This window comes from Enoplosus armatus, chromosome 6 (genome assembly GCF_043641665.1).
Source record: "Enoplosus armatus isolate fEnoArm2 chromosome 6, fEnoArm2.hap1, whole genome shotgun sequence".
NCBI classification, from domain to species: Eukaryota; Metazoa; Chordata; class Actinopteri; order Centrarchiformes; family Enoplosidae; genus Enoplosus; species Enoplosus armatus.
The window spans coordinates 25,525,239-25,544,883 of NC_092185.1; the positions used below are offsets into that span (position 1 = coordinate 25,525,239).

At 41.8% G+C, this 19,645-nt stretch overlaps 1 protein-coding gene across 1 annotated transcript; it reads right to left on the minus strand.

The window, feature by feature from the left end:
* Window positions 1-2,253: 2,253 nt before the first annotated feature.
* Window positions 2,254-17,986, minus strand: LOC139286346 (aminopeptidase Ey). Its single transcript, XM_070907099.1, has 23 exons — window positions 17,844-17,986; window positions 17,173-17,270; window positions 16,234-16,350; window positions 15,429-15,615; window positions 15,192-15,334; window positions 12,987-13,123; window positions 12,371-12,497; window positions 11,219-11,373; window positions 11,008-11,121; window positions 10,091-10,234; window positions 9,836-9,901; window positions 9,610-9,675; window positions 8,423-8,595; window positions 8,081-8,160; window positions 7,850-7,980; window positions 7,619-7,674; window positions 6,744-6,891; window positions 5,945-6,036; window positions 4,260-4,370; window positions 4,001-4,168; window positions 3,143-3,283; window positions 2,515-2,596; window positions 2,254-2,424 (listed from the first exon to the last, which is right to left on the minus strand). Exons 1-23 carry the CDS (start codon window positions 17,984-17,986, stop codon window positions 2,254-2,256), a joined length of 2,850 nt encoding a protein of 949 aa, XP_070763200.1.
* Window positions 17,987-19,645: the final 1,659 nt, after the last annotated feature.

Genomic DNA, 19,645 nt, shown 5'->3' on the forward strand with positions numbered 1-19,645 from the left:
ATCTTAAATCTGACAGAAGGAAGTTGAAACGTTTTGTTTTTTTAGCTTTGTGTTTAAAAGTAGTTCATAATTTTCACGTATCATTTCTTTTCTAATGTGCTACTGTGTAAAATTTTGTTGATCATTGGATCAATGCAATGTCAACATTGTATCCTGGTTGTCGTTTGGGTACATCTGCCCCCCCCCCCCACTTCACGCCACAGACTGCTTCACACCATAGACTGCCCTTTCCCCACTTGCCTGTCCTGCAGGTGTCGCTGTCAATCTCAGCAGTTGAATTAATTATTATTTCAACAATGGAATTTTTTTTTTTTTTCTCCAACAAAAAAAAGAATATTTCATAAAAGAAACTGAGATGTGATAATGCTTTCTATTCTTTCTCTGATGTTTCTGTGGTCTATGGTCAGCATTGGTTATGTTACGTTGTATCAGCGCGAGACATTCAGCGTTTGGGAGCACCCATCGTGCCGTTTACTGTGTATTCCCCCTCGGAAAGCGGGGGTTTTTTTCGCTCGCAGTTTCTAACATCTCATCGCATCAAACTAACAGAGAGGTTTGATATCAATAAACGCTGCTGTGGTATCACTAGTGGAACAACTACTTATTCCTTTTTTTTTTTTAATGTATTGAGGTCCAACAGTTCGTGTCTTGTGCAGTGTGTTCCGCATGAGCACTATCACCTCTCCCTCTTAATTTTTCCACTCATGCTTGTTGTGGAAGAAAATGAAAATCGCGTTTGCATGTAGAGTAGAAATCATGCAGTGGGACCACAACCGTGCCTTCAGCCTGTTAACACAGATACTTAGGATGACTTGATGATGATGATGGTATGTTGTCAATTGATAGAGGATGCAAAAATTAGCTGGAAGTAAAAGTAAGGTGAATTGACAAAAGGGATATCAGTGCTGATGCAGAGGCCTAGTCAAACCGAAGGAGCTCAAAATCCAGAAAACCCTGGGGGGGGGGGATTACACTGAACACATTAAACACTAGGAGTAACGCTGGACCACTTATCACAAGAGGACAAAGACAAACTGGCACACAGACTAAATACACTCAGGTGAGTGACTAATGAGGGACAGGTGAAAGTCATCAGGGCGGGGCAGGGCATCATGCAGGCAGGAAACACATGAGGACAATAAGTCTGAAATGAGAGGAAAGCACTTCAAAATAAAACAGGAAGTGTGCAACGCGAAACATGAAAAAAAAAAAAAGAAGAAGACAAACAGAGCAACGAACAGGACGGGACGTTACAGAGGCTAGCTTAACACAAAGACCTATCTGGGTTTAGTGTGGCGGTTCATAGGAATACAAATAGAACAAAAGAGAACAATGGAGCCTAGATGAGCTTTAACTGTTGTGTGCGGCCGTTGTGTCTCTCCTCAAAGGTGGAAGCACTTGTTTGAATTGGGAATGCGAGATATTTTTGGTATCAATGGATAGAGTACATGCAAAAGTAACCTTTTCTTTTCCCCCCAGCATCGTGAAAGAGCAAACAAAAAGTCGTTAAAAGTGCCTTTAATAAAAGTGAATGGCAATAGTATAATAATGACATGCTTGCAATATTACCAATGTGTTATTTTCTTAGATAAAATTCATTTACAAATCTCTAATTTGACTGAAAGTGTCAAGGACCACTCTCACCAAAACAGGGTGTAGGCCTGTATATATAGGGTATATATTTAAGCGATAGCTCACGGCAAGCCATGGTATAATCCCAATATATCACAAAGTATGGCAATGTGGAAGTTAGAGACACATTCCTATTCAAACCGTTCTTATTTCAAATTTAATAACGTCAGTGAGTGAACTCGTTGTGTTCGTTCCGCCATGATTTTCGACGGTGTGTTACGGAAGCATTTTGCCCAGCTGCTTTAGATCAGAATCAGAATCAGAGATACTTTATTGATCCCAGGGGGGGAAACAACACAACCTCCCCAACAGATAAATGCCAAACAGCCTGTTACAGATGACGTCTCATAACGAATGAATTCAAACATTTTTTTATTGAAGACTGGCATCAGCCTGCGTGGTCGGGGCCTTAGTACTTAGAAAATAAATGTGCCTTTTATTTTGCTGTGTTTTGAACACCCCCTTGGTTACCTACTAGAAATTAGCATATAATTCAATGCATTTCTTTGTTTTCTATGAAGTCTAAACAAATGACCAACGATAGCGCTCTCCGTCCATGGTGCTAAAATGCGTGCCAAAATAGATACGATGAAAGGCGTTTTTCACTGCTCTATACACAGGTCATAGCATAGCAATCTGATTTCCAGTCTGACTGTGGAACCAGTCCAGGATCTCCTGTCGGTTCTGTTGCTGCCAATTGATGTTAGCTCTGGTCCTCTCCAAGGCCTGCTCCACAGCCGCTGCTGCAGAGCCAAACCCCGCCGCTTTGTGCTCCTCCACAAAGTCCTCCAGCTGGCAGGGGAAACATAGAGAAAATAGTTCCAGACGAACGGTCTGACATTTGTTCTCAAGTTAACTAGAAATGACTTGATGAGGACGTACCTGTTGTAGTTCGGCAGGTGTAGAGAACCTTGCCGTCACCCCACTGATCATAGAGGCAAAGGAGAAAGAGCCCACACCATATCTGACAACAACAAAAAAAAATCTTGTTACAGATGATTTGACATGGCAACGGCGTTAAAAGCGCGCTCCACCAGTTTAGCACTGCGCGCCGATTTACGACGGACGGTAAAAAGAAGGATCAAAAATGATGCGGCAGAACCAGATACATCATCTTCTCCGTTCCACGCGTTGTTCCTCCGTGTCAAAACCTGGCGCCTACGTTACCCACAATGCAACTTGACCACTGACCGGAGGTTTGGGTGTGCTATGCTAGTAGCGATCAGTGTAGCCTTAGGCAGAGTTGTAATAAAGATGGAATGTGGCTAGTTTTGCTTAATAGCTAGCGAAACAGGAAATGCGAAGATACATTTACATCACAAGTGAACTGATCATAACTTTAAGTTGAAATGCACCTCAGAGCAACTTGCACCCCCAGGTGAAAACTTTACCTTTCCTGTGATAGTGGGGGTTGATGCTATAGATTACTAAAAGTAGCCTAATGGAGCGTTTTGCCTTTTAATTCTCACATTTACACATTTTTTTTTTTATCTTTGCGAGTATTACTCACTGTGTGAACATGTATTTCCACTGTTCCCTGACAAAGTCCCACGCCAGACTATGTCCCACTCTGTTGCTGGCAACAGATGTGATGACAAAGGTGGCGTCCTGCTTACGGATCATAGTTGAGTTCAAGGTGTAAGACAGATACCTGCAACATCAGAAAAGACAATTATTTCCATTATTATATTAACTGTTGTCTTTCCACTGGCACTTTCCCATCTAGTTTTAAGCACGACGTAGTCCAGTCTTTGCTGAAAAAGCCCACCCTCAACCATTGGTTTAAATCATTTTCGGATTATTTCAAAGCTTCTGTTTTTATCAAAGATTTTTGGGGGAAAAAAAACTATTTATAGTCAATTTTATTGTAAAATTCCAATCTGCCTGTCATTCCTTTCATAGCACTGAAACTGAACTCATTTAAGAGACCAACGAGCGGATGAGTGTTAGTGTTAGCAGCAGATGCTGCAGAGTTTGTCCCTGTTTGTTGGCGTGGGAAGGCACCGCAAGAGCAAGCAACTGGTTCAACTGAATCAAGGGTCTAAGGGTGCTGTATGTGGTACGGATTATAAACATCCTTGAGGCAAATTTGTGTTTTTACCTTGTTTTGGTTTGATTTTTGCATGTTCCTCTTTCGTGTATTGTTTTATTCTGAGTTACACTTTTTTATTCTTCTTGTAATCTAATTATTTTAGCAATTTTACTGTTAAGCACTTTGCAACGCTGTTTAGAAAGGTGCTATATAAATACAGTTACGGCTTGTATTATACTTGTGGAGATGAGACCTTTCAATTCACAACATGACCTAACTTGTTCACTACATCGCAACATTAGCCTCCTGATCTTTGTAGGACTGAAGGATATGCACCTTTCCAGCAGCTGTGTCTCGCTGGTACAGGCCAGCGCGGACATGAGTTTGCTGGCCTCGCTGGCCACAGTAGCATTCTTGAACTGCGACCAGCCAAAGTCCCACTCCGCCTCATCGCCTGCTGCGATGGCACTGCAGTACACCGCTGAACGCAGGTTGGGCTCGATCCTGGCGAGACAGTTGGAGATAACTGATTGATTGACTTAAAAAAAAAAGGGGAGGGGGGAGGGATATCAAATTGAATATAAAATAGACCAACAAATTCTGTTGTGGGCTGTCCATCCATTGTTTGAACCACGTGGCGGTCAGGTTCTGGCATTCCGTTACTCCAGTCTTGCAGGCCGTTTGGATGGCATTCACCTGGTTATACCTGCAGGACGATACAAACGTGTCAAAACACGACAAGTTGGTACATTTTGCAGCCGTTTTATCGCATCGACAGAGACACAAAGTTGCCACGTATGACAAAGGTGTTCAAATTACTGCGTCAGGCGTGATATGGCGGATGAAGAAGGCACAGATTTGCCTCGGCGTCACATTCGTTTCATGTGTCTTGGGGCATCACAGTGGTTAAGATGTACGGTTTGAGTCTGGCTGGGCACCTTCGTTGCACGTCATCCCTATTTCTCTCTCTGCCCACATTTCCTGTCTATGTATGGACATCATTTTATTATATTAGTTATTTCTGTCATCTGTTCTATTATCGTCTGGTGTATGGACATTTACCAATTTCACTTTCTGAAATCATTATGTTCCATTTTCAGGTTTGTGCAAATGGAATACGGAGCAGTTTAGCTCTAGTTCTGTCCCCACGGTCAAGCCCTGTAAATGTCCAGCCCCCTTCTTGTCCAGCATGTCCATCCACCACCCCTAAAATCTCCTTTGGTTTGGACTCTGCTGCGTTATTAGTGTGTGTCTCAGGATTTGAATCGGTAATGTGATGCTTTAATAAGCCGATAAATGTTTGTCTCACGGTGCCTCTCTGCATTTGTGTACTACGTGGGATTTGAATCAGTAGACTCTCCCTGGTGTTTGACCGGTTTCGCTCATACTTGCCAGGAAGAAGGTTTTTTGGTTGGTTTAGGTGATTTTGTGTCACAAACATTTGATACTGGTTATGGTGTTCCTCAAGGAAGCATTCGGGGCCCTGTCCTATTTTCTTTATAAGTGCCCTCTGGGCAAGATAATGCACCACTGTATATCTCTGTTTCACCAGACGACGCCAATTCTTTGAGTGCTTTAACGTGTTCAGATATCGATATGGATAACTAAAGACTAAGCTTCTGCAGCCACGCCAGCAGAACTGTGAGGCTGTGTGGGGTAAATGCTAACAAGAGCGTGCTAATGCACTAACATGCTTCTGCTAAGCAGGTATAATGTTTATACCGTGTTCACTATCTTAGTTTAGCATAGCACGGTAACGTTTACGTGCTAGAATGTGCACTTTCTAGAGCAAATGTGTGCTGAGGTGATTTGAGCTGACTTTCCCTTTCATTTTCTAAAAAAAAAAAAAAAAAAAGTACAGTAAAACTTTATGATTATACTTCCACCAACACATTGACTGCGCCGCAAGGGGAATAAACACTCTTGATCACTGCCGCATGCCATCACACCAGAATCGCTGCCCGCAGTCAGGAGGGGTGACCATGCGGCCATCTTGCTGAGGTCAAAGAACGTAAACAAACTACGACACATACCCCCACTGATGCCTGACTCTCATCACTACAGTTATTATGTTTAGTCGTGGTTCCGTTACTATTAAAGCTGCAATTGCTATTATTAATCTCGGCTATTATTACAGCTGTAACTACTATTATAGAAGAAGAACAACTCTCACATAAGATCGCCAGCTGCTTGTTGCATATTATCTTTCATTTATCCTGTGTGTGAGTAGGCATTTTTGTGTTTGTGTATTAGACTGTGTATCCAGGTAAGTGTACTCACTGATCAGTGTGTCTGTCAGGAACATGGGTCCAGTTGGATGTCACTGTCTTGAAGAACAAGAAGAGGGGAGTCACCAGCTTCTTCATGTAGTCCTAAAAGTGTTACAGAGGGACGAGTAATGGGATGTTTATCTGAAGGCACGGCTTTTCCTCCTAATGGCTATCGGGGGGCACAAAGAGTAATCGTGGTTGTGTAAACGTAAATCGCGAGAGTCGAGGCGGAGCAGCTGGGGGACATCAGAGGAAAAAACGATATGATCCAGTTTCACAAGAAACAATAAATAAAGTTATAAAGTTAATCAGTGAGGAACTGCCCCCAGAAACCCTGTCATTTTTCCAACCTAATTCTTCTAATTTGTGCTCTGATAAACACTAAATTCATCAAATTCAGCTTAAAGAAGACCTATTAAGCTTTTCCTTATTTTCTGTCATATACGTAGTGTTAAAATGTTGGATATTCCTATCAAACATTACCAAAGTTGCCAAATAATGAGGAAAACGTACATAACATTTTTCTTACTTTCTCCTTTATTCCTTGATTCATTTTTTTTTAAATACTGACTTTGAAAAGACAGGAGCTCAGACGGCTTGTGTCAGACTGAAGGGGCCGCATGAAGGGCCACAATAAGATGAAGAAGGACTTATTAGATCTGTGGATCATGCAAAGCTGCTCTGGTGGAGTCCCAGAATAAAGATACAGAGCTGGAAATGAGCATCATACCTCCTCTTTAAAATAGGATAATCTCCATTCATAGCAACATCCTAGAAAAACAGAAAAGTGTAGAGACAGTGTAGTGTACCTGCATAGGCTGATAGATTTCAGATCGGTCCAGCATGAGGTAGTAATAGTGCAGATTATCCAGAGCAGACTGCCAGGGCATGTATTCTGTCTCCACAGACAGGTAGGAGGTTGTCCTCAGTGCAAGAGTAGTGGAGACCAGCTGAGCCCTGCAGAGGGAAGAGATACTCATGTTCCTCAGATGTCTCTGAGAGTTCTGCCTCCACCCCAATACAATGGAGGTGAATATGTTTTTTATTTTTATTTTATTGTTTTGATTTTGTAGTTTGGTTACTCACTCCTTTCATAATGTAAGGTTGAGTAGTGCGTGTATTTCTGTGCACTTTTTGCCTAGTGACGGCAATGTCGGTCGGTTTTAAGTTTGTACAATGGAAATACCAAAAACTAATATAAAAAATAGGGCTAAAGGACAAAAATTCATAATTCCTACAGCTGCTAGAGGGCTTGAACTTGGGCGTAAAACAGAAGATATTTCATCACCTAAAAGACAGATTGCCATGAAATCTGCCCAGCGCACTTTTAAGCTTTTAAGCGCTCAACCCTTTTGATGCTGTTTCGACCGAATGACCTTTCATCTGGCACCCTTACACAAAGATTTCACTTTAATCTCACTGCAAGTTACTCTCTCAGAATAGCAAAATTGTTCATGCGTTATTTGCTTTTGATTTTTTGTTTAGCCAAGATTTCATTTCCTTTCGCAGAACAGGTATACTGGGTGTTAGGCCTTCTCTGTTTTTCGCCATGGTAGCACGCAGTAAGAAGTATGTGTCTTGGTTTTTACTTGGGTTGTAACTTGGGTTGATGCTGATGAGACCAAGCAGGACATGGGGTGGGAAAAACTGCAGCAAAAACTCCAAGCAGAACTAACTGACATACCTGGCCAAATTGAAAGCATCATCCACAATCTGGGCTCTGTTTATCACTGGTATTACCTGAATGGGAGATTTTGGGTGTCAAACAGGATGTGAAATGCAAACAATTCTTATACAATCTGCAAATACTGGGGGGGGGGGGAAGTAATGGAAGCGAGAATGAAAACAAAGAAAGCAGAAACAGAAAAGCGACCAGTAAAAATCTGAAACATGTCAGAGCAGTCTGATTGTGTACCTGGTGCCCCGAATTAAGCTGAGCCAACAGGCGTTCCCAGTTTCCAGGGTCATAGTTTACCCGGTAATATCCAGTTACATTGATGTTGGCCACAACCCACAAACCACCGCTCCTCATCTCCTTGTTTACCACTGACAGAGACAAAGCAGTGAAAAAGTTAAAGAACATAAAAACATTTTTTTACAATGAATTATGTTTATACACATTACTGTTATGCATGTTATTACACACCCTCCTTTTCCATCAGCCACCAGATACCTCTCTGGACCTCACCGGACATCATCCACCTTACTGGAATCAGCCATTCATAGCTGGGGGAGAAAAACATTCAACTTTTAGTTATGGTGGAAGGTAAGAAGGAAGCAAAGAGGAAGACAAGAGAACTTCTTGTGTCTAAATATTGCCACATACATCAAACTGGCCGTTTTATTATACACACATACATTGTGGTTTAAGAACAATGTGAGACACTTAAAGTGAAGTAACTCATGAAGGGAGGATTAATACTTTTGAGAAAAATATAATCCCTGCAGATACAGTATTTTGCAATGCAATGCTGCTGTGTTTGCGTACTTGTAAGGTGATTCAACTGTGACGTTAGACTCCGGATCCAAGAGGAAGTGCTTCTGGGATACCTTTCCTGTGGTAGTATCTATGGTAACCACAGGGAAGCCCATCTGGAGCACCCAGTGGTTCATGATTTCACAAACTGGACGAGGAAGTGAAACATAATTTGCTTTCACAGCCTGTTGACAAAGGTGACAGAAAGAATAAAAAAAATTAAAAAAAGTAATAATTAAGGTAAGTCATACATTTTCCATCTTCCACGTGTCTGGTTCAGGGCACACTCCATGAATATGTCAAAAACAACTCACTGTCAGTTGCCATGTCAGTGCATACTACTATGACACAGTAGGCTCTATTTTCCGGACAGAGGACACAAACACAAGCACAAGCAAAGATGCAGCCAGGGGAGAGAGGCTGAATGTTAGTAGTAATAAATACATTTATTAGTAGGAGGAATCAACAGGTAGAGTCGGGACGAGCTTCGGAGAGAGGCTGAGATCTCAGAGAGAGAGAAAAAAGTTCTCCTCCTTGAAGCAAGTGAACAAGAAGAATGAACAAGAAGGTGAATGCATTTCAACTCAGCGGTTCTCCTCTTCTGCATATTTGAAAAGACCAATGTATGACTATTAAGTCCAGGGCACAAACACGTTAGTTTGGAGTCATGGAATTACCATGGTCGCAGAAGCAAAAACAGACTTGCACCTGTGGAAAATTGCATAAAAACTGCATTTGCCCTGGTGCAGGCTTTGCACTGGAAGGAAAACAGACCCCTTATTCTTCTTTCTAAACTCCACTAACAAACAGTGGGCAGGTGTAGAGGATGTTGGCACTAATTCCCACTTGGAAAAGTAAGAAAAATGAAGGTCAATGTGCCAGTATACTCTGTCAAAGAAACTGGCCAAGGATGTCCTCTGTCACCTACATTATTTGATATATCAATGGAGCCTCTGGCTTTGCCATCAGCCATTTAATTACCAGAATACTCCTTTCAAAATCATATATATACATCATATCCGTCAAAAAACAAAACTATATCATCTGCATATAGCACTATATGCAGATGACATAGTTTTGTTCTTTCAAAAATTCCTACCAGCTCTGACACATCAAAAACACATAAGACATATTTTCAAAAAATATGTAAACTTCTTAACTTATTTTTGGAAATAATAATGACAAATCTTCCTCCTCACCTTTTGTAGATGGTTCCACAAGTCATCCCCTACTGTGTTAGTGTAGGCAAAGTGATCGAGGTATCTCTGAAAATACAATCAATTTCAACATCCTGTCATTATTCGTTTTTCCCTGTGGCTGAATGAATGGGATACAGTCATTTATTAATATTAACAATTTGTTTTAGCTGCACACCAAAACGTACATATTGTGTAATTATGCCAACAAAAACACAGACAAACATACACTGAGTCCCTGGACAAAGACGGGCTCTGAGAGGAAATCAGACAGCATCCTCAACACTGCTGCACCCTGAGGAAGAGACACATACACGAAGAGAGGCAAGGGATCAATCTATAAATCTATCAGTTTACAAGGTACATACTCTATTGTATAGCACACAATTTGCACAAAATATACAATACAGTAGTTGACCAATGCCAGTAACTCAATGTAGACGTGTCTATGCTGTATTGTATTATATAAGATCTTGCTGTGTACCTTGCTGTACGAGATGGCATCAAACTGCTCACTGATCTGGTCTGGCAGAATGATACTGTCCTCTTTAGAAGAAAGAGGATGAGAGGAGGTCAAGGCATCGACTGCAAACACCCTGTGGATGTCATCAAGTATTATCAGGTCTTTCTGGAGCAAACAGACACACAGACAAAAAAAAAAGATTTCATACGATGTAAGGTAAGATATCTCATCTATCTAGTCTTATCTTACCTTACATTGTCATACAATGTAAGGTAAGATAGGATAGACTTTTGTCTTGAACACATACAGTATCTGCTGTTAAAAAACACAAAACAATATAGAACATACATACAGTACATGCGCAGGAAGGAAGCCGGTAATATCACATCATTGCCGTGTTCTTAAGAAACTAAATATGTTGAATTTTATTAAATTTGCCTTTTTAAACTTATCCACAAATGCCTACATAACCAGGCTGCCCAGGTGCCTCAGTGACCTTGTGGTTCCACAAGTAACACTGTAAGGTGCCCTTATGTGTAGATCTTCATTTCGGCTAAACAGCTTTTTCTGTTCGGGGGGATCAACATGTGGAATTTCTTACCTACAGAACTCAAACTAGATCCTGACTGGGGTCATTTTAGTCATGAATGATCTGATGCCTCTTGTTTTATGGTGCTTTATTGTGTTAGGTTGTGTGTTGAGTTATTACCTATTGTTGAGTTTGTGTTTTATACAACCTATTGTTGAGTTTTATGTATCTTAAATGCCCACCTTGGGGCGGGCATTGCTAATTAGCTCAGGCTACAAATGCTGTGGCGTGCGGCATTGATTTATGCTACATGCTTGTATACACAAATAAACGTTAAATAAAAATATGCAAAGTGGATGACGACGGCAGCAAGTGTCAAGTCCAACTGCATGGAACATTGTGTTCTCACCACGTTCCATGAAGGCTCGGCGTGGTCTGCTCCCAGGTAAGACACATAAGAAGCAAAGCCTTCATTCAGCCAGACCTCATTCCACCAGCGCAGAGTCACCAGGTTACCAAACCACTGCACCAGAGATGACATCAATCCATTTGTTGACTAATCAATGAATAAATCAATCAATAGATACAATACAATAAAATATATAAAATAATCAGTTCACCATGTGTGCTAGTTCATGAGCAATGATGGTGGCGGTGGTCTCTTTATTTCTGTTGGAGGAGGTCACAGGGTCGTAGAGAAGGTTGGTTTCTCTGTATGTCACCAAGCCCCAATTCTCCATTGCGCCGAAATAGAAGTCTGGCAGAGCAATTTGATCTGTGAGGCAGAGAGCAGGTTTAATGCAGGTTAAAGGAACTGAACTTAAATGCCAATATGCCTTACAAATTTGGTTCATCCATGCTGTATTACAAAAAACTTTTCCTTCCTGTAGTGGTATCAAGCTATGCAGGGAGAGCAGAGCAATAGTATTCTGTTAAAAGGTCCCATATCATGCTTATTTCCAGCTCTATATTTTTATTCTGGGATTCCACTAGAGTAGCTTTGCATGACTCACAGTTCAAAAAAATCCTTATGTCTTATAATGGCCCTTTATGCAGCCCCTCAATTCATCATCAAGCCATTGGAGCCCCTGTCTTTTTAAGGCCCCCCTCTCTAAAATCCCCCTTTTTTTCTGATTGGCCATGCCATTTTTCCAACCATTATTCCGGAACTTTCCCCTTTGGACTGAAAGCCCATTTGTCCAAAAATACACACTTTCCCCGCAGGTTGTTAGTTCAGTGGCTGCCGGGCCAGTCCTTAATGTATAAATCAGGAGTCCCGGACCCAGAGAGAGGGTGCAGGTCCGGCGGATCAGGGGGAGATTTTTTTACCATCAAGTGACAAGGGTGCCGCCAAGCTCAACCTTGGACTCCCGTTCTAACGAAATATCTCTGACTTGCCCTCGTCTCCTTACATTTCTGTCTCGCTGCGTTTTTTACAATTTTATATCATGCTGCTGCCGATGTTCAAGTCAAGGGTCTAATTATCCTCGGGTCTATTCAGTGTCAGGCGCTAGCTGTGCTTGGGTCGCCCTCGAATTGAGTTTTTTGAAAATGTATTTATGCGCATCAGGTTCGAATAGGTTTACCACAGGTCGGGTCCAAAATGTTTGCCCCGTGAAGACCTCTACAATAGGGTGATTTCCCAAGTGGGGTCAATAAAGTTTCATGCCAGCTCATCTTAAACCAGGTGCAGAAGTGAGCGTTGGTTGTGAAAGGGCCAATCACGGAAAACAACTTCAGCTGACCTCCGATGATTATAAAAGTAGGCTCACCTGACTTGCTTAGAGGGTAGGAGATGTTGTAGTACAACTGGAAGAAGTCCAGTATGGGTCCAGTCACATTGAGGGCGTAGTTTGCCTGTTTCTGCTCAATGGCCTTCCTGTGAGCCCAGATACGGATCTGAACACACAACAGCAAACTTTTGATGTATCATCACATGAAAAGTTTTAAAAGACTTAAAAATTTAAAATGTAGATATTTTCACAAACTTACAGGCTAACAAAATGTAGTACATAGTAAACCAAATCCACATTTTATAGAGCTAGAGAGTTATAGAGCGCTGCAGGAATGAGTTCTAAAACCCGGAAATGAGTCAGCATTTTTACCCTTCCGATACCCTCGTCTGGAAGTCAATGGGTTTTTTGGTTAGATGCCTGGTTAACACAAGCTTAAGAGATTTATACATTTTGTTCTACGACATAAAATACGTCAGTAGATACCCCCACTTGTGAATTTTGGCGGTTTTACGTGTCTTAAAAAAGGCGGTTGCTAACAAGCGGCTAAAGGGGTCTACGTTACTTTAGTTAAACTGCTATTGCGGCCCCCAGTTTGGGAACCACTGCATTAAAGTGATGAAAATGGAATAGTGGTAATGTCATAGACCGTTACCAGAGTGTCTCCTTGTGTAGCACTGATGTGTGTGTAGTCAGAGATGACGATGGCCAGTAGATAGCTTGACATTTTCTTGGTGGGTTCAAACTTGGTCTGTGTCACAGCTACTCCATCAATAGTGGTGTTAACAATATCTGAAAAGACACAAACAGACTCTAAAGAATGAAAATTGCAAGTTACACAGTTACGTTTTAGGAAAAGAGATTTTGGGAGAATGATAAATGTTTATAAATGATTATGTCTGTATTTGGTTATATATATATTTGCTGTTGGGCCATTATTCCCATTAAGTGCAGTGTATACTGTAAATGACAGCTTCATTACATTTTGCACAGACCAAAATACAGACAGATCCAGAAACCAATCAATGCTTATACTGAAATATTTCCTGGTGCAAGGTATGTCAATTAGTTTGCAGTAATTTGATGAAGCAACTTTGTTTAAAGAGACTGTCCTTTTAGAAAATGAGCCCAGAGCGAAATGTGTCTACATTCAAGAGACAAAGACCTCAGGCGGCCAATTAGTAATCATTCCTAAAGAAACAAGAGGAAGACATGACATTGTTTTCCAGCCGCAGTCCCCAGAGGTAGGAGTTTGGGGAGGATGGATGGATCAACAAAATGTCATAGTTTAACATCATTTCCCATGTCCTACAGTCAGTCACTGTGGGTTTCTTATAACCATGACAATCCCAGACCTTAATGAAATACTCATTTTACCTCAAACCATGATCTCTTTCTAAACCTGACCAAACATTAACCAGAGGGGTGTAGGATTCAGAAAGCTTTTTTTACTTTTGAAAAAATAACGCTACAGGACGCCCTGAGTGACATCAATTGGGTCATGTTCCAATCCAGTTGCACAGACGTCAGTGAGTTAAAGGATGTTGTTACAGGCTTCATGGTAACACTAGCTGACACGATCGTCCCCATATTAAGGGTTAGGTCCTTTCCCAATAAAAAAAAACAAGGGTTTAGAGATCCATCTGTAATGCTTTGTACACCCGCATAGCTACCGACAATTCAGGCCTTGTATCCGGCAACATGGATGAGTACAAGGCGGCAACCTACAGACTGAGAAAGGCGGTGAAGGGCGCTAAGAGAAATTACAGGGACAGAGTGCAGTCACAGATGGAATATTGCGACATCAGACCCCCATGGCATCCCACAAATGGGCCGTGTGTAATGACCAGGTTCACAAGGTGGAAGACTCAAATGCTCGACTCCGACTCAAAAGTTGAGTACACAGTTGAGCAGTCAGACAAGGCAGAGAATCCAGTAGGGCATAGGTCACTAACAGGTGGACCGCGGTCCGAGTCCGGACCCAGATGCTGTCCTATACGGACCGGGACCTTAACACCAGTTATCGAGGGTGCCCACCTGATGACCCTGTAGATTTGTCTGCACTCTTACACTCACACTAAAAAATTAATTTTGATACCATGTTCCTTTATTAGGTAAGACAAGTCAAAGGACATAAGTCAAGAAAGGTTTCTCATACCAGAGGGATTGCTAATCAGTGGTTCTTGGTAAGACCAGTGGAACCAATGATGGTGGCTGGACAACTGAGCGGGTCATGGCATTCAAATGAAGTTGCCATGCCAGTTGGGCCAGCCACTGTGGTTTCATCTGAGCAGATGTAGGGTCAAGCCAGGGAGCATCTGCTCTTTGCTTGGGTGAGAGTAGGAGTTAGCTTAAAGCTAAGTTAGGCCAGGGCTAGAGAATTTATGATGGTATAGCCTGATACCCACTGCAGGGCGTAGTGGTAAGTCAAAACATCGTTTAACAAGAATACTGGGCTGCCGTAGGAACGCTCACCCAACATTTACTGTGTGCAGATAACTATGTGTCGTTCTGAGGGGCATGCACCAACAAGGTATTGTGTTGTTTACTTTTGGGCAAGGCCACAGGATTTGGTAGTGACGCAGGACCCAGTTGATAATGTACATTGGTGGTGTAAATTCACCTCGAAATTTGCAAGTCATCAAGTCAGGAAAACCTGGGCCTTAGGGGCCCCCCCGGAGGTCTGAGGGCCAAGAGGTAATTGCCTACCCGATATGAGTTTGGCTGGGTATAGAACTGTAAAAACTCTATGGACCAGGATAATTACTGCATATCTGTTTGCGTACAAGATAGTGACTGATAATTCTAACTCAATTTCTGCAAGTACAACTCTGTTTTGATACTTGTAGACTGCACTTACCCATTTCCAGGCCATTGGACAGGGCTACAGTACCAGGGGGGTGGATGAGAGTTATATGGAAAACAGCTTTCATAGCCGGCTCGTCGAAACAAGGGAAGGTCTTTCTGGCATGAGTTGGATGCATCTGAGAGGTGGCGACAATCCTGAGAATGGAGAAAAAAAAAGAAAAAAAAAACATTCTGAAGACTCATTCTGAATTAATTAATTAATAAGAGGGACACAGAATTGAGAACTTACTTTCGGACTCCGTCTTCTTCATATTCACTCCTGTACAAGCCTGCTAGGTCATCAGCTAGTTCTCCAGTGAACTCGGTGTACAGCTGATACTTCTCTCCTTGAGTTAATTTACTGTCCAGCTGGATAACCAGATAGTGGGTCGTAGGCTGCAGCCAGGAGGACTTAATAGTAGGAGCAGACCCACCACCTGGGGAACAGGAACAGAATGACTGGGAAAAAAACGCGGCATTGGAATATTATGTCCTATCAAAAATGCAAAGAATTACTTATAACAGTTTCTTTTTTACTTTGTGTGAGTTTGTTTGAAATTGGCTTATTTCTTTAAACAAACTTTGTTTGTTTTTTTTGGTGAAAACTGGTAACTGGTCTCTTTTCTTTTTTTTAAACTGCTTTAAAAATCACTCAGGCTTTTTTTTCCTATATAATCAATATTGTAATGACAGAAACGCTATGAGGTTATGTACAGTATATGATTACTATTTACGGCATTTTAGCCATTTTTCTTCAAGCTTCAAATGGTGAAAATGACAAAAAAAAACTTTTTACATTTGTTGTCCCCAACTCTGAATCTCTTTATTGATGGCTAAAAGCTAAACACATGCTAATCGTATGAATTTGCATCTGTAGTTATGCTTTTGACATGAGCGCGGTAGAAGTGGTACATCACTAAATAATCAAATACATTAATTACAAAGTAGGTGTTCATTTGTGAAAAGCTAATATTGAAGAGATGCAGGTTTTCCTTGCTAGCATTTAGTCTCTGTCCCTGTGTGTGTGTGTGTGTGTGTGTGTGTGTGCACTATACCTGAAGCAATGAGCCTGGCAATGTGTGTGTTGCCCAGCTCGGTGTAGTTGAGTTTGTTAGAATGGATCAAGATCAGATCTGTTTCCTTCACACAATCAAACTTCACACTGGATTGTCCTGATGGACGCATTGAAATAACAAAGACGTTAATTAAATAGTGAAAACGAGCCCATGCATTTGTTACTTCTAGGCTGGATTATTGCAGTTTCTTATTATCAGGCTGTCCCAATAAGTCCCTGAAGACTCTGCAGCTGATCCAGAATGCTGCAGCACGTGTACTGACAGGAACCAGGAAAAGAGATCATATTTCTCCTGTGTTAGCTTCTCTGCACTGGCTCCCTGTAAAATCCAGAATAGAGTTTAAAATCCTTCTCCTGACCTAAAAAGCTCTTACTGGTCAGGCACCATCATATCTTAAAGAGCTCATAGTAGAGTCTCCAAAAGCAGAACAGGCGCCAGAGCCTTCAAGCTCCTCTCCTGTAGAACCGGCTCCCAGTTTGGGTCCCGGGAGGCAGACACACTCTCTACTTTTAAGAGTTGGCTTAAAACATTGCTTAAAGTCTATACAAATAAAATTGAGGCACATTAACCTACAGGCACACATAAGATCCACAAATAAAAAAAACGATATAATGTAAAAAACCTGGAAGCAAATAGATCTCTGAATAGGGCTTTAACAGGTTGTCCACGCCTGGACGGGCTAGGACGACCTCAGACTGTGCGCACTTCCAGAATGTGATCCAGCCTCCAGACTGGCTCGTGACGGTGAAAATGATACACGCTATGGGTGTTCTGTGCCGCTGGGTTGCCTTTTGTACCTACACCTGATACGATATGAGACTTTTTGAATTCAGAAAACCCCATGAACAAATGTCTGGAGACATTTCCCGGACCTGTCAACTCTACAATGCGCTGTAAATAAGAACCACCGTCAATCACCTGTAAAAATGTAAAGGCCAGTGTTTGGGTCAGGGCTGAGACGAGGCCACAGGGTGACGTAGTAGGAGTCAGGGACCAAAGCGGCGGAGAGACGATAGCTGAGGGGAATAAACACAAAGATCGCTGAGCTAAATGAAAAGGATGCGTTTACTTGGGCTCATTTAGGGCTTTTACGGTATTCTCCCATCCTCAAAGTGGCACAGAGTGCCGTGGGAAAGAGGAAGAAGCAGGCCGCATTGTAATGCAATCCACTGTCATCATTCCCACGCATCATAATTCACACGAGTAGGGTGCACCTCTCTAAAAAAGGTTTCAACAAAAACTCAACATTAGATTACACTGCATTCATTTTTAAATAGGTGGCAACTGAGGTCACCTGTTTTTGACTCACTGAAGTCTTTTAACACTGAGTTGAGATTATAATAAAACAATATTGACTACGTATTGACTTAGCCATAACGCCTTCATGTCTCTTATCTGTTCGGTTTATTGGAAAGTTCTCATTGTCTCACTTGCAGTCCTGCAGAAAGACTGATTCCAGTGGCTAAAAGCTTCTTCTAGGAGAAGTTCAGCCAAATTTAGTCCTCACTCACTCACAATAAAAGAGTCTTGTGTTGCATCCTTCAAGGACGCAGAAGTGTCAAAACACGTTGCCCGAACCAATGTCCTACCTGTCCCAAGGAGCTGTGACACCATCGCCATCGTCTCCCCCCGTCAGGGCTACCGTCCACAATGCGATAATGGTTGCCATAGAGACCAGGGCTAAGACCACGAACAGAATGCGCAGCCTGCTGGCCCTGCAGCTTTTCCCCATGGCCTTTGCGACGAGCGACACACCGCAAACAAGAAGTCCCACAGGTAAACAAGAAGTCCCACAGGTAGTTCCAAACTAAAATCGGACGACCTCTTCCCCCTTTAGTGGCAGTTAAAGTACTGCCATGATACAAATGGGGGAAAGGCCTGGTTAAAACGAAGTATGCGTCTGGTTTGCAGAGTCTCAGGTGTCGTGCAGGATGACGGGCGCGAGTGATTGCACCCGTCATGGGAATGGTGGAACTGGAAACTGTTGATAACCACCTACTCAGATGGGAGCGATAAGAGTGATGAGTTATCTACTGCCATGTTTTAGAGGACGTATCGGCCATAAAAACGCTGCTGAGAACTCACACGTTGGGTGACGTGAAAATGTTATTGCCTGTGTCTCATAGGTCAAGCTTTTCCTTCTGTTTGACATTCTGCGAGGTCTGCTGGATTGTCACGCGTTCAAGGAGGCAACTTCATTCAAGGATTATTGAGATGTATCTTAAACTATACAGGATTTCTACTCTTTCTATTTCTTATGTTTGTTTGTTTTTTTTGCTGCTGTGGCCACGAAGGCAGGTATTTCTGACAGAGTTGATTGTTTTAAGACAAAGGTTCCATCTCTTGGATGTTCCTCTTCAAGGTTTCGTCTTATCTTTTTGGTCACAACAAGCGCCGCCACCTTCCTCCACTATCTTATCTTCACAAGTGTTTAAGTGTTTTATGAGTGGGACATGACTCGAAGAGAGTCTATAAAGTGGCTGTGATTGTTTCCCCATATTGTTAGGTTTTTCCATTTATGTATTACTTTTATTGATGGCATAACATTTTGTTTCTAAGTCAATGGGAGGGTCCAATAAAAATAATATCAGTGCTGGGGAGGGTCTTGCTTTTTTGAAAATTGAAAAATGAAATATAAGATTCAGCCCCTCTGCCCACCCCATCAAGGGGCCCCTAGCAAATCACATAATGCATAATATTCTCCATATCTGTTTACATTAGGTACTATTCATTTGACTCAATAATGTAAATCTTAACTGTACCGGGATCAGTCCATGCACATCAGATGATTAGTATCAGTATAAGTGTAAAACCAAAGTATATGTTTATGTGACTCCTTAACTCTCATATTGATCTAGTTGTCTACTAGAACGGCATCAGAGAATTCCTGAAATTCAGTTTGGGCTTTTGGTTTAGGTGTGCCACCACAAGATTTTCAGTGGCCCCATCTGGCCATGAAACATTTCCGGGGGCGCGGCTGTAACCTTTGTACAGTCCATGCCATTTGAACTGAACCCAATTTCAGCTGCCAGGCTTTTTTTTTTACCACCTGGACACAAAAGAAAAACCACAAGAACGTATAAATGTTTCTCGAAGAACATACAATATTCTCCACTGAAACTCCTAGTAAATGGACCTTGAGTCAACATTTTTTTTTTTTTTTTTTTACAATGTTTGAAAACCCTGATAAATATAAACTGACCAGGGAATATAATCAGTACAGAATAATACACATGGATACAGGAACCATAATATATCAGAAACATCGTACTTTCAGACAAACAGAGAGCACAACAATAAATTCTTAACAAATGTATTTATTCTTGAGTACAATTGTTGCTTGTTCAAATATCTCAAAAGATCCAGTGTCACCCCACAAGATGTGGAATCA

Excerpts from the sequence above, each read along its gene's own strand:
- LOC139286346 (XM_070907099.1), bottom strand. The coding sequence starts at position 17,986 with ATGGGGAAAAGCTGCAGGGCCAGCAGGCTGCGCATTCTGTTCGTGGTC. Across the intron at positions 12,498-12,986 it reads CTACACAAGGAGACACTCTG|ATCCGTATCTGGGCTCACAG; the intron begins GTAACGGTCTAT and ends TTGTGTGTTCAG. Across the intron at positions 8,161-8,422 it reads ACAGTTGAATCACCTTACAA|CTATGAATGGCTGATTCCAG; the intron begins GTACGCAAACAC and ends TTTCTCCCCCAG.